The sequence below is a fragment of the Vulpes vulpes genome, chromosome 14, assembly GCF_048418805.1.
Source record: "Vulpes vulpes isolate BD-2025 chromosome 14, VulVul3, whole genome shotgun sequence".
In the NCBI taxonomy this organism is placed as follows: domain Eukaryota; kingdom Metazoa; phylum Chordata; class Mammalia; order Carnivora; family Canidae; genus Vulpes; species Vulpes vulpes.
The window spans coordinates 103787751-103801517 of NC_132793.1; the positions used below are offsets into that span (position 1 = coordinate 103787751).

Sequence of the window (13767 nt, forward strand, 5' to 3'; positions counted from 1 at the left end):
GAGAGGTGGGTTTGTTGGATGTTTCTCCAGAGGACAGAACTGCATCTGTGGTGGGAAATGATGAGGAAGCAGACCTATTCCATACTTTAAAGGGCTTCTAATACTTAGAACTTCCAGGAGGGGAGCTGATCTCCTGCAGGGGAAGCCAGCGCCTCCAGTACCAGCAGTTTTGGTTGGCTCAAGACACACCTGACTAGTCTGTTCTCAGAGATTACTTGCTCAGGTTTTGTGTCCTATGATGCAGCCATGCAGTGATGTGGGGCTGACCAAAAAAGACAGCTCCTAGAACCAAACTCATCTTTTTTGAGGGGCAGTTGCCAAGGGTGGTAGAACTAGTATCCAGTCCTGTTGGGAGGCCTTGTCTAACAGACGGAATGTGAAGGGTACAGCAGTGGACGGTCAGTGCTGTAAGCAGTCGTCTTCCAGGCTAACCCACCTGAAGTAGGAAGGAGAAGGGTTTTAGGGCCCTCGGCTTAGGAGCTCCATGAGTATGTGGCCATTTCAAATGCACGGGAACAGTGTATATGCTGAAGGACTATCTGAATGGTTCCGGTACTTAGGGGAGGGGGGCGGGGAGCAGGATGGCAGGGTGGGGATGAGATTACCTGTTGGGTGTCAGGTCAGAGATCAGAGAGAAAATCACAGTGCCAAAGGTGAGGGACAGCAGGAGGGAGGCACAGAGTGACCTCAGCTTCTAGAGCTAGAGCATAAAATTAGGAACAGAAATTTCTTGGTCTTGAGTTTCTTGGTGCTTGGTCCCAGAGTACAGGGCTGAGATGCTCTAGTGCTGCCAGCACTAGGGTAGCAGTGCTCTTGCTTTGTGCGGGGGTTGAGGACGCACGTAGGTTTAGGAAAGCACATGGGAAAGAGCCAGATCCTGGGACTTAGTGCGCCTGCCTGGTTTCCACCTTCCAAACTTAAACTCCTAAACAGAATGTCCATTTTTATTCAGTTTAGCGCTTTCCTTTTGAAAAGACTTTTGTTATTAATTAAGGCTGTATGTGCATTTTTTGTGGCCTGATAGACTCGACGGTAACTCTTTAGGAAGAATACCTGGACCCCCTCCCTCACCCCAACCAAGACTAACGCCCAGTGAACCCACAGACACACCCATGCCCTGCCTTTTCTACGGTGCACTGAGGTCTGACGCTGCGGCTGATAATCACAGTGTGACCTTTCAGGCCTGCTGAACCAGCGTTCAGCCTGACCTTGAACCCTGCCTCTTGGACCCCAGTTCTCCCTGAAGATATGTTTTTGTGCTTGTGGAGAAAACTTCCATTTCCTACTGAGGTCTTACCCTTGCTTCTCTACAGGGGTGCTATGAGCCCTGGTACCTGCCTCATTCAGAAGAAATGTGGGCATTGCAGAAAGGCCTTGTGCTGCTGTGGGTGCTCTGGATGGGGACATGGATGTGGGCATTACAGAGAGACCCATGCTGTTGTGGGTGGTTGTGTATGGGGAGGTGGATGTGGGTGTTACAGAGAGGCCCTGTGCTGCTGTGGCTGACTCAGGGGACATGGGCTCCCCCATGTCAGTTTGTAAGCTCTCTATAGCTGGGGATATACACTCTCTCTCTTCTAGAGAGAGCCCACGAGGCTTTCTCTTCTGTCGCCACAACTGGGGGAAACCTTTTGCTTGGAGGGGACCTGTGACCATCATTGTCATCCAGCCACACTGATAGTTGCCGTTTCCCTGCTCCGGCTACTAAGAGGTTCATGGTGCTGCTGGATGTTAACATATCTGTGATCTCCTGTAGACCTCTCACTCAGGAAGAAATTGCTCAGAGGCGTGAGCGTGCAAAGCAGAGGCACGCAGAGAAGCTGGCAGCAGCGCAGGGCCAGGCACCCATGGAGCCCCCCCAGGGTGGGAGTGCCCTTGAAACAAGTCCACAGGCAGAAGAGCCAAAAGGTATAGTTTTCCTAAATAGGTTTGAAGTAAGTTTTTGTTTTTGTTTTTTAACTTAGAACACTCATCCTATAGCTCTTGAGCTTGGCTTTAATCATAACTTTGATCAGTATTCCGCCATTCTGGGTGTTTCTTTCCTGAAACTGGGCCAGGTGTGCCTTATTCAGTGCTCCCTCTGTGTTTGTAGCGTTTCTAGGTGGGTCCTGGATTGGAAAGAGTGTTCTTAGCACTCATTATCCTTTTGTTTCCGGCAGGCGATGAGCATCAGCTGGAGACTGTGACCCTTAAATCTCTGCCCCAGGAAGGAAACAACCAAGAGTCTTTTATTGCATTTGCTCGCGTGTTCAGTGGTGTGGCTCGAAGAGGAAAGAAAATTTTTGTCTTGGGGCCTAAATACAGTCCCGTTGAGTTTTTGCAGCGGGTAAGAATTGGAAGGAAAACATTAGTATATTGTTTCAAGGTTCTTAATATCTTTTCAAACTGGTTGCATTTGCCTTATTGGCAGGTTGGTTTTGTCTCTAGAAAGGCACATTCATATGAATCCATAGATCTCCTCTTATGTTGCTTTGGTGACATGTGTTAAATCTGTCTCACTTAGTAGCATTTGGAAAACTAAACCAGTATATGAACTCTGTTTTCAGGCCTTATTTAATTAATCATAAGTCTTTTCAAGGCTCAAGAAAAGATATGATAAGAGCAGCTGTCATGCTGGAGTCAAGGCAATGGCAGATCTTCACTAAATATGGAGATCCAAAAACTGGGTGACACAGGCAGAGAGCAGGTGGCCGGCAGCCATTGCCTGGCAGGTAGGTCCCAGAAATTGATCAGGAGGCTCAGGCAGGTGAACAGCCAGCCTCTAAGTGCTCCTGAGCCAAAGTGCAAGAAAACCATAGGCTCGAGCTACCTACAACATTTTTGGACATAAGCAAAGTGTATATGTAGTAGTTAAGTTTTGAAGGTCGTAGGATAATGAAGATGCCAGAGGTCCTGGGAGTGAGTCAGGATCAGCAAGAAGTGGTGAGTAAGGACATGTAAGATGTACTGTGTCGTGAGCAGGAGAGCGCAGCCTCCTCTCCTTGTGGGTAAACCAGGGAAGCTACTGGTAGTGGCTAAACATGACAGGGAGCCGGGTGGCAGTTGGGAGGGTGTGCCATTAACCTGCCTTGCCTCGCCTCAGATGTTTATTCCATCACTGTTAGCAGTTTAATCCTTAGAGATTCCTGTGCTGGGCTGTGGGTAAGCAGCCCTTAGTGGGCTGAGGTGTGTTCTGCTTTGGCAGGAGGGAGCACGGCAGTAGGTGTGTGTAGGGCTATATTTTTTGGGCCTGAGAGTGCTGTGATGGCATGTATAAAAACCCAGTTATGGTCATCTTAACATCCTGGTTTAGACATAGTTTGTAATTTATCAATAAGGGTCAAGCAGTGGCTAATTTTTTTCCTTTTAGTTCTCTAAACTGTCAAGATGAATAAGAAATTGTTACTTACCATAGCACTGATTTATTGGGCATTATAAATTCCATGAGCATTCCGATTTATCTTATGTAGTGTATCTTTGCTCTCGTGAGGCTAGAGGTTGAAATCCACTTCTCATGTGTCAAGTTGACTCAAGGAGCAACAGTGAAATGAATTGACAGTGCAAATGACTCCCTGCTCCCAGAAGAATCTAAATCCAACCTGGTTTAAAAACAATGTGAGATGCATTATTACACGTACCCCAGATGTCAGCCTTACCTGGACTTGCGTGTTTATCCATTATGTTGTTTTTCTATTGATGCACATTATGGACTACCACAAATTTAGCAAACTAAAACAGTACACTTTCTGTCATCTCACAGTCTCTGTGGATTGAGAGTCCAAGCATGGCTTAGCCAGTCCTGCTTGGTGGTGTCTCACAAAGCTTCAACCAGGGTGTTGACCAGCTTGTGTTCTTCTGGAGGCTCATTGGGGAAGGGATCTGTCTCCAGGTTTACTTCGATTGTTGGCAGGATTCATATCCTGGTACCAGTAGGGTTGAGGGCTCCACGTTCTCTCTGGCTGTTGGCCACCCTCAGCTCCTAGAAGCTGTCTGCAGTTTCCTGTCATGTGGACTTTCCCAGCTTGGCTGCACTTACTCCTTCAAGCCAGCAAGGAGAGTCCAGGCTGAATTTATTAGCAAGGCAGTCTGGTGGTGATGTGACATAATCATGAGAGTGACATCCCACCGCCTTTGCCATATGCCTCTGATGAGAAGCAGGCTCCAGGCCCCTCTCATGCCCAGGGAGGGGATTGCAAGAAGGCATGAACAGGAAGCAGGAATCAGGGGGTCTACCATTAGGCTATGACATTCTTCTGTTTCTCTTTATAGTTTTATGACCTCTCCATGCGCTATGAAAGGATATATATTTTTGAACTTTGTATAAATGGAATCTCACTGTAGTTATGCTTCTACGGCTCAGTGTTTTTACCTAACATTGTGAGATTAATTTATGTTGATGCTTATTCCTGTACTCCAGTGTTCATTGATGTATAATATTCCATTATATAAATAAATAATTTTATTTTTCCATTTTCCTCTTTTTATGTATTTGAGCTGCTTTCATTTTCTGTTAATCTAAGCATTGTTTCCTTGAATATTTTAATACGTATTTCCTTGTGCACATTTGAAAGAAATTCTAGGGAATACACCCTTAGTGGAATTGTCTGGGTAATGAGTATGTGTATCTTCAGCTTAACTGGTTAATTCCAGATTGTCCTCCAAAATAGTTCTGATTTACACTCCCAGCTGGAGTGCTTAACCTTTCAGTTGTTCCACATCCTCACCAAAATTTGCTGTTGCCAGAATTTTAATTTTTTGCCAATCAGATGCATATGATATGGTCTTTTCAAGAGGTTTTAATTTACATTAAATTTAATAAATTAAATATTTATAACACACTGGTTTTTAGGATGTTCTTTGTATAAGCTGGATGCTAATTCCTTGTTAGTTTGAAGTCTTATAGATTTCTTCTCCAGTTTGGGACTTGTCACATTTTCTATTAGTATCTTTTAATGTACAGAAGTTCTCAATTTTAATGTAGTTGGATTTGTCTTTTCCATTATGGGTTTTGATTTTTGTATCTTGTTTAAGAAAATTAAAATTGTGACTCTACCAAAGGCAATATTTCATCTGTGTTTCCTTCTAAAGTTTAAAGTTTTACCTTTCACGTATAAATATTTGATTCAGTGTTTGTATATGATATGAAGAAGGGATCTTATCTTATTTTGTCCCTATACAAATACCAGTTGTTGGGCAGCCCCAGTGGCACAGCTGTTTAGCACCACCTGCAGCCCAGGACGTGATCCTGGAGACCCTGGATCGAGTCCCACATCAGGCTCTCTGTATGATGCCTGCTTCTCCCCCTGCCTGTGTCTGCCTCTCTCTCTCTGTCTCTATAAATAAATAAATAAAATCTTAAAAAAAAAAAAGTTCACAAATACCAGTTGTTCCAACACCATTCAGCGAATACCCTTCTCTACCCACTGCTCTGTCAACCTTGTCAGAAATTAAATTTTATATGTGCATTGGTCTGTTTCTGGACTGTTAGACTTCATTTTTCTGTTTGTCTATCAATCACTGTCTCTATTCAGTACTGACTTCACTTCTAAGTGTTTTGATATTTAAAAAGCCATGTCATCTGCCTTTTTTTCATGTGTGTGTGAGTGCCTTGCTTATTCCTCTCTACTCTTCAGTATAAAGCTTGCCAGTTTGTCAGGTCCTGTGAAACTCCATTGAGACTCTGCTTTAAATTAGCACATGTATTTGGCATGAATTGACTTTTTGCAGTATAGAATCTATGCATCTATTAGGCATATCTATTTAGGTTATTTTCCGTGTTTTTTATTGAAGTTTTATAATTTTCTCTATTTTAATAATTTTCATTAGACTTCTTCCTCGCTATCTTACATTTTGTTGTTACTCTAAAAGTTACTGTTTAAAAAAATATATTTTTTCTCTTGCTGATGTAGACAGTTAACTTTTGTATGATGTCCTTGAGTCCAGCCACCTTGCTAACTGTCTTACTAATTATAGCTTATCTGTAGCTTGTTTTAAGTGGGTGATCACATTATCTGTGGATAATTCCATTTCCTCTTGTGTCATCCTTCTATTTTGTATGTCTTTCCAGTGTGTCTTTAGAGCTACCCTACAGAGTTGTCGCTGAATCAGAGCAAGTACATTTGAATGTTGTGTGTGCCTGAGAGGTCAGCATTTTCATGGGGTTTCCAAGTCTTCCCTAACATAAGAGCTTCTCCCTTCTCTGGGCTTTTATGAATGTCCTGGCCTCTGGTGCTTTTTGTCACTCCGTTTGTGATGTTATCTTTATATGTGCTATAACTTTACTTTTTTCTCACTTCACAGGTACCATAGTGCCTTGGGCCTAGGGGTACCAAAGATAAGTTGGTTGATTAAAAGACTTTCAGGGTACTTGCATTTATGCGGTGGTTGCTGAATAATTCAAGGCACTGTCTTGAATACTTTTCAAGATATTGAATAACTCTTGACAAAACTTACGTAATTTGAGGCAGTTTCTCTGTAAGAACAAATATTATCCCCAGTATCTCGCAGGGTGTAGTCTTCCAGATTACCAACATAAGCTTGGAATAGCTGTTGTTTGGCCATTTTCATGGCATTTTTATCACATCTAACTACTCTTCCAAAGTTACTCATTTTCATGCGTAACTCAGGACTGGCACCTGCTCTTGCTGAATGCTTGAAGGGCATTATAATAAGAGTAAAACAGGGATCCCTGGGTGGCGCAGCGGTTTGGCGCCTGCCTTTGGCCCAGGGCGCGATCCTGGAGACCCGGGATCGAATCCCACGTCAGGCTCCTGGTGCATGGAGCCTGCTTCTCCCTCTGCCTGTGTCTCTGCCTCTCTCTCTCTCTGTGACTATCATAAATAAATAAAAAATTTAAAAAAAAAAAAAAAAGAGTAAAACAATTTTAAGTGATAATAGTAGTAACAAATGTTGAAGTAATAGCACAGTCACCACCAGAACTGGTGTATGACATGGTTTACAAAAATACTGGCAAGGGACTCTGGGGATTTGCGTCTATTGGGTAATGTGGTGGTCCAGATCATAGCAGAATTTATATTACTAAGCCATAAAGCTTATGACAATTGTCGAATTCTTGACAGTTTTTAAGTATTTGAAAAGTTTCACTACTTCCGATTTTATTCATAAAAGAGACATATTTTATATCATACCCTTTCAAATTTCCATATTTCAGGTTTATATCAAGTGTGACTGTACCATCTCACCCATGAATATAAATAACCTGATATATAGTACGTAATGTTTTTATTCAATGCCTCCTGACTTCTCTTCAATTGCTTTTCTTTGCCCAGGTGCCATTAGGCTTCTCGGCTCCTCTAGAGGACCTTCCCCCGGTTCCCCACATGGCATGCTGCACTCTAGAAAACCTGTATCTTCTGATGGGGAGAGAACTGGAAGACCTAGAGGAGGTACCTCCAGGGAATGTGCTAGGTAAGGCCATGTTGTGCCATTTGGAGAGATCGGCCAGTATGTGGCACAAACTTAGTGAGATCTTTGAAGGAAACAACTGTGATCTCTCTTTTAGTTTGGCTGTTTTTTTCTGGCGTCCTTAGACTTTAAATTCTTGCATTTGAGCAGTTAGCCTGTGGATCTGTGACTTGCTGTGAATTCTTGCAGTTCTGTTTCGGAAAGCGCTGTTTAAGTAATTTGTGAATGCTCTGATTTCAGCTGGGGTTCCATTTGGCTGGGAGCAAGAAAGAATTCCTGTTCACATAGAAGTCAGTCTGGATGACTAAGACCTTTCTGGTTCTAAATTATTAGAAACTATTCTGATGTAAAAGTCTATGGAACTCCTTTCATTTCTTCCAGTACTTTTAATCCATTGGATGTTGCTTTACTAATAGGAGTTACCAATTTCCATCCATAAATACTATCAACCCCATAATGTTTGTTAGCCTCCCCTCCCATGTGCGGAGTTCACTTTTTGAGGTTGTTCGTGCAACCCGAAAGTCTCAGATTGAGGAGTTTCCCTTGGAGCATCACAGGGACCTGAGTGTGGTGTGGGGATGCCATAGCTCCTGTGCTGCTGCTTTCCAAACCCTTAGGGTACTGTCAGCTATAAAGCTGTTGGGTGATTGTTTGCGCTAGGAATTCTCTTTATCTTTTAAGGAAATGGTCTAGACTGCTGGTCCAGAATAGCTGACGATTTGTTTGGATTTTGTGAACTCAGGTCCTAGAAATTTGCCTAAGCATTTTGCTACTCCCTCACAGAGATCCATTCTTTAGTTTATGAGGTTTTTTGTTTTGTTTTGTTTTGTTTTTTTTGTGGAGGGGCATGGAATTAGTAGAATTCCAGACTTCTCATCATTCTTACCTATTCTCTTCCATCCCTTTGGAAAATGCCATGGAACCTAAGCAGTTGATACAACTCTATGAGCCACCATAGCCAACAAAATAATTTATCAGAAGGGGTATGGGAAGACGCTGTTTTTAAATGGAAGGTAAGGCGGAGAGGATCTCTAACACAACACTCAAGTGAAAGGGAGGGTGTTTGTAGAGTGAACAGTTTTTGTCCTGTTTCCACCAACTAAGGCCCAGTGTTGGCAGTCTTTCCCCAGTAGAGGCTGGGGACTTGATGTGCAGTAGTTTCTGGATTTCCCTGTGCTGTCCAGGGCTGAGGCTCTGTGGTGTATGAGGAAGAAAACCATCTGTCTTTCATCTGCCGCCTGGGGCAGCCCTCACCCCGCCATCTGCTGTAGGAGACCTGCTGGAAGCTAACACTTTCTGCCTCTTAGAAGAGGTGTGCCTCTTTCTCCTTTACGGCTATTTCAGAAATAATGGTGGGGTGCTTGGTAGGAGCTGGGGGTGATGGTCAAGGTAACAAAACATTTGTTCACCAAATTTAGCTATGTAGAAATAACACAGACAGACACACCACTTGGGGATGAAGTGGATTGAGGAGGAAAGCCAGATTGATTTTGCATAAGAGTTCGGATTGTGTTTAGCTGCAGGTAACTAAAAACCAACTACATAGTTTGGAATTTCACTCAACAGGAAGCGGGAGGTTAGATAATCCAGGGCTGGAGCTTGGTTCTCCTGTGTTCTCAGGGAGCTGGGTTCCTTCTGTATGCCTGTTTGCTGTTCTCAGCGTGTGGCTTTTGCCCCCAGAGAACCACAACACCTTCAGTGTCTCCAGGAATCACACCCACATTCCTGGCAGGAAGAGAGTGCAAGAGCCAGAGTCCTTCTCACAGCGCTGTTTTCATTTGGGAAGAAACGCTTGCTCAGTGATGTCTATGTATATGTAGTCTCATTTATTGTGGCTTTTGTCACATGGCCACCCCTAGTTGCAGTAGAGGTGAGGGATTGAGTATTTTACTCTTACAGCCTCCACGTTTAAGGTCAGGGATGCTGGGTTGTGAGTGCTTTTGCCACACTGTCAGCCACATTCCTCCCACATGCCTGCACTGCCTGGGCCCCCATTTCTTTACCTTAAGGAGGAAGACAGTCCACCAGAAGGATTACACATGTAACCTTGAAGGAGTTGGAATCCAGCCAATCACTTTGATTTGCCTTTTGAAATGAAACTAAAATAATCATTTTCCTTTTATTAATTCAAATGTGAGCCCCGTGCAAGACTGGAAAACATGCATATACCAAAATTCTGGTCATAGTTTTTGCCACTAACTAGTTATATGGCCTCGGGCCAGTTGTATAATCTTTCTGGACATCGGTTCTCCAAATGATTTGGACTAGAGCAGTGATTGCTAACATTTCTTTTGGTAAAAATAGAATAGCCACTTTGCTGCTGCTTCTTTTTGTTTTTTTTTTAGAAGACTATTTGTGGGTTCACAGGACTTTTTTTTATTATGCTCATCACATACTGTTATACTTATTATCATATATTCTAAACATTAAGGATGGAATATTAAATAACATAAGGAGTACATTTTATTGCTCTAGTGATAAAATATCCACAAAATTATATTTTGTACATTTGGTTTGTAAGATATGAACGAAATTGAAGTTTAACGTTGCCATTATATTCTGGTAGGTTGATATTTCAGTGAGGTGGGAGCGAGGTAAAAATTCTTAGTACTTATGTCATGAAAATCTCACATGGATTATGTCAGTTTATCACTGGTTGAAAAGAATCCTAAATCCAAGATTATCTCTCAGGTCCCTTCCAGCTTTAACTTCTTAGGCTTGTGCTTCTTAGGGAAAAATGTTATTTCAGGTAATTAGGATATTTTCCTTCCTCGTGTGTATTCAGGAACAGGAAATTTTTGATATGGTTACTCAGTGGGATTGATAATGCATTTAAATTGCTTCATGGGAGCATCCTGAAACTAGTTAGCAGCCTTGGAGACAGAACCACACTTTTAGGCAAGTTCCACTTGTTTGTTGATTTAAAAACTGGAGCATATGTCACAGGAGCAGCATTTTCATCAGCCAGGTATTTAATAAGGAACTTTCCAAAGCTAGGAATGAGTTTCAGGCAGCAGAGAGCAGCAGTCCAAGTCTCCTGGCATGTCAGGCGGTGGGAAGCACACAGCCCAGGAGAAAGCTTGCTGATGGCCAAGGGTAGCCGATGCTGGGACCCCAGCCACCAGGTTGTCCAGGTGAGTGGGCTGAGAGCGAGTGTGTTTTGTATCTTTGTTAACTTTAAAGAGGTTTGTCTTCTTGGGGAGATTTGAAGTTAAAAAGAAGACGGATGGATGAATTTGGTTGAACTAATGGACATGTTCCAGCTACCTGTTGCTGCATAATAAGGCACCCGCAGCCAGGTGGCTTAAAACAGACAGCTTTTATTTTTTCATGAATCTGCAGTTTGGGGGTGGTTCGGTGGGACAACTTGTCTCCGTTCCTCATGGCATCAGCTAGGGAGCTCCAGGCCTGTGCGCTAGAGTGACAGAAGGCTCCTTTCACTCACCCGTGGGGAGGCTGGTGCTGGCAGCTGGGGCCATGGCTGGGGGTGGGCCTGGGGCCTGAACATGTGGCCTTCCCATATGGCGGCTTGGCTGCCTCACAGCATGGTGCTGGGTTCTGCAGGTGAGCATCTCGTAGGAAGAGCCTGGAGAAGCTGATAGAGCTTCTGCTGCCTCCCCCTAGCTTCTACCTCACTCCATATTAGAAGTGAGTCACCATGACCGGCCCATATTCAAAGGGAGGAGACCAACTCCACCTTTTGATGGCAGACATGTCAAAAAAATTTGTTAGCATGTTTTAAAATGACCACACCACAAACCATAGATAATTTCTTGTTTTCTTTTCTATTTTAGCAGGCCTGTGACGGAACACATATTACAAATTAAGACATTGCAAAGTTCATAGTGATCAGGGCAGGTCTATAAAGCCCATCTATTTTGCTCTTGTTAACTTAGAGAAAAGTTGTAATTCCTGTTTAATAAGAATATAAGAGAGAATGAAATGACTGATACTCATCTGCTTTTCATCAGAGATGATGCTGAGTCGGATTGATGAAATGCAGATGAAAATTTCTGTTGGAGAAGGAAATGAAAACTTATATGGCATTTTGAACAACTCAGTGCGTATAGTCAAAGTCTAAAGGAAAGTTCCTTTATTGGCACTTGGAAAATGTAGATTTCACATTTGAACTCCGTTATAGCTCACTTGGAGAACACATTGACTGATCAGTGTGGAATAGAGTTTGTGGTCTGGAAATAGTTGATTTAAAGTTTAAAATCATTTAATTCCAACCTGATGTTTGAAAAACTTGGGTAGATGAGACCAGAGAGACCTCCCTGTGTTTAACACACAATAGCCCTTTGTTCAGCCCCTACCAAGAATGTCTCTAAAAATAAATGTTTGCTACAGGCTCCTATTAAAATGTGAGGGGAAATTGAATTAGGATTCCAAATCTTTAGCCTTTTCTTATATACTTTCAGAACTCTTCCATATGGTTAAGTCTTCAACATTTTAAGGACATATTCTAAGAGGAAACATGATATTCCTCTTTTCACAACAGGAGGAAAAATAACAGTAATTAGCTTTTTTCTGAGCTGGTTTTAGTTCTGCTGAGGTGGGTTACCAGGTGATGGGAAGTCAGCAGAGATTGACTGAAGGGCTGTGTGTCCATCTGCCCATCTTTCTGGCCTTAGTCACGTGGGGTATGTGAAGAGTCAGAGCTATTGGACGTTACACGCAGATTTGATTTTTGTTGTTTCCAAGGAAATCTCATGTTTGTACATTTTGTAATACATTGAATTCACTTACTAGTGAATTTCTTTTAAATACACCTTATTAACATTTTAACTTGGACAGAATCTATTTTAATCAGCAAATAACCAGTGGCCTAACTAGTCACTTCCTAGAATTAATTTTCAGCTGGTTTTAATAATTATTCTTTTATAGATGATAGTGATTTTATTGTGTCCTTATAATGTGTCTTGTTTCTTATTTTTAAATCACCAGTGGAAATATGATAGGTATACATTACGGCTCTTCTGTCTAGTTCCTAACTTCAGTGAAAACAGTAGTTTTAGTTTCAGGTCTGCTGATGCTGGTTGGTTAATATCTCTGATGTATTGTGCTAACAAAGTATGCTGCTTTTTTTTTTTTTTTTTAACTGGGGATACTGAATTTTATTGATGTGTTCTCAGCATCTGAAGACAAAGTTATAGAGCTTTTCTGCTTGCTGTAATTGATGTCATGAATTTATTATATTTTAATTATTTCTTGATTATTCAATTGTCCTTGCATTCCTAGAAAAAAAAAAAACAGCACTTGATCATTCTTGTGATACACCATTCTGTTCTGTTTCCTACCGTTTTGTCCAGATTTTTCTTGGATATTAAGTTGGTCTTCATTTTCTTGCTATTTCCAATATAGGAAACATCATCTCTTCCACCCTCTAGAGCTGCACTGTGTGATGGTACCCACTGGCCATATGTGGTTATTTACATAGACGGACCAAATAGCATTAAAAGTTTACTCCATCTGATGCCCTGGTCACATTTCAAGTACTCAGTAATCATATGTTCCTCATGGCTGCTGTATTGGACAGTGCCGGTCTAGAGAAGTATCTTTAGAATATGATACTTACCTTCTCTTTGAAAGTTTGGAAATAGTTCACTTATAAAGTCATCTAGGCTGGGTACATAAGATGTACATAAAATATTTGATTCTTTCAATCTGGTTTATTGTCTTATTACCAATTCTGTTTGTGTTTTCTTGCTTTGTTTATTATATAAGTTTGTCTATTTTATTTTATATGAAAAGCTATGTTATAGCTCTTCTATATGAATGCTAAATGTTATGTTTTAAGTTCTTCTTAAAAACTAATTTTCAGTATAATGTAGGCCATAATATAGGTGCGTTTGAAAAATGCAGACGGCTGTGTAAGAGTTCTCTTTTATCATAGGGGTAACCACCAGTCTCTTTATATCCACGTATGAAACTATCGTTTCTTAAAATTGTGGTAAAAAAGATAATTATAATTTACCATCTTAACCATTTTTAAGTGTAGAGTTAAATAGTATATATTTAATACAAAAATAATCATACTTTTTGTTTTATAACCTATACGTATTTTTTAAAAAGATTTATTTATTTATTTATGATAGATATATAGAGAGAGACAGAGGCAAAGACACAGGAAGAGGGAGAAGCAGGCTGCATGCCGGGAGCCTGATGTGGGACTCGATCCCGGGACTCCAGGATCGCGCTCTGGGCGCTAGACTGCTGAGCCACCCAGAGATACCCTATACCTATTTTTCTTAGAGATGATCTCTTCTCTCATACTTATAGCTTATTGTTTCAGTACACTTGCTGTAACTCCCAGGACAGTGTTAAGTGGTGGTGCAATGTGGTTTCTCAGGCCTGCCATTG

The 13767-nt window shown here is 41.7% G+C and overlaps 1 protein-coding gene across 2 annotated transcripts in view; it reads left to right on the forward strand.

The window, feature by feature from the left end:
- The window catches only part of EFL1 (elongation factor like GTPase 1), a 119862-nt gene that overhangs the window by 39401 nt on the left and 66694 nt on the right, over positions 1 to 13767 (forward strand). For both annotated transcript variants that reach the window (XM_072737444.1, XM_072737445.1), the window contains exons 13-15: positions 1757 to 1908; positions 2160 to 2326; positions 7269 to 7407. In XM_072737444.1, the coding sequence (XP_072593545.1) occupies positions 1757 to 1908; positions 2160 to 2326; positions 7269 to 7407 (458 nt within the window). The remainder of the gene's footprint in view (positions 1 to 1756; positions 1909 to 2159; positions 2327 to 7268; positions 7408 to 13767) is intronic.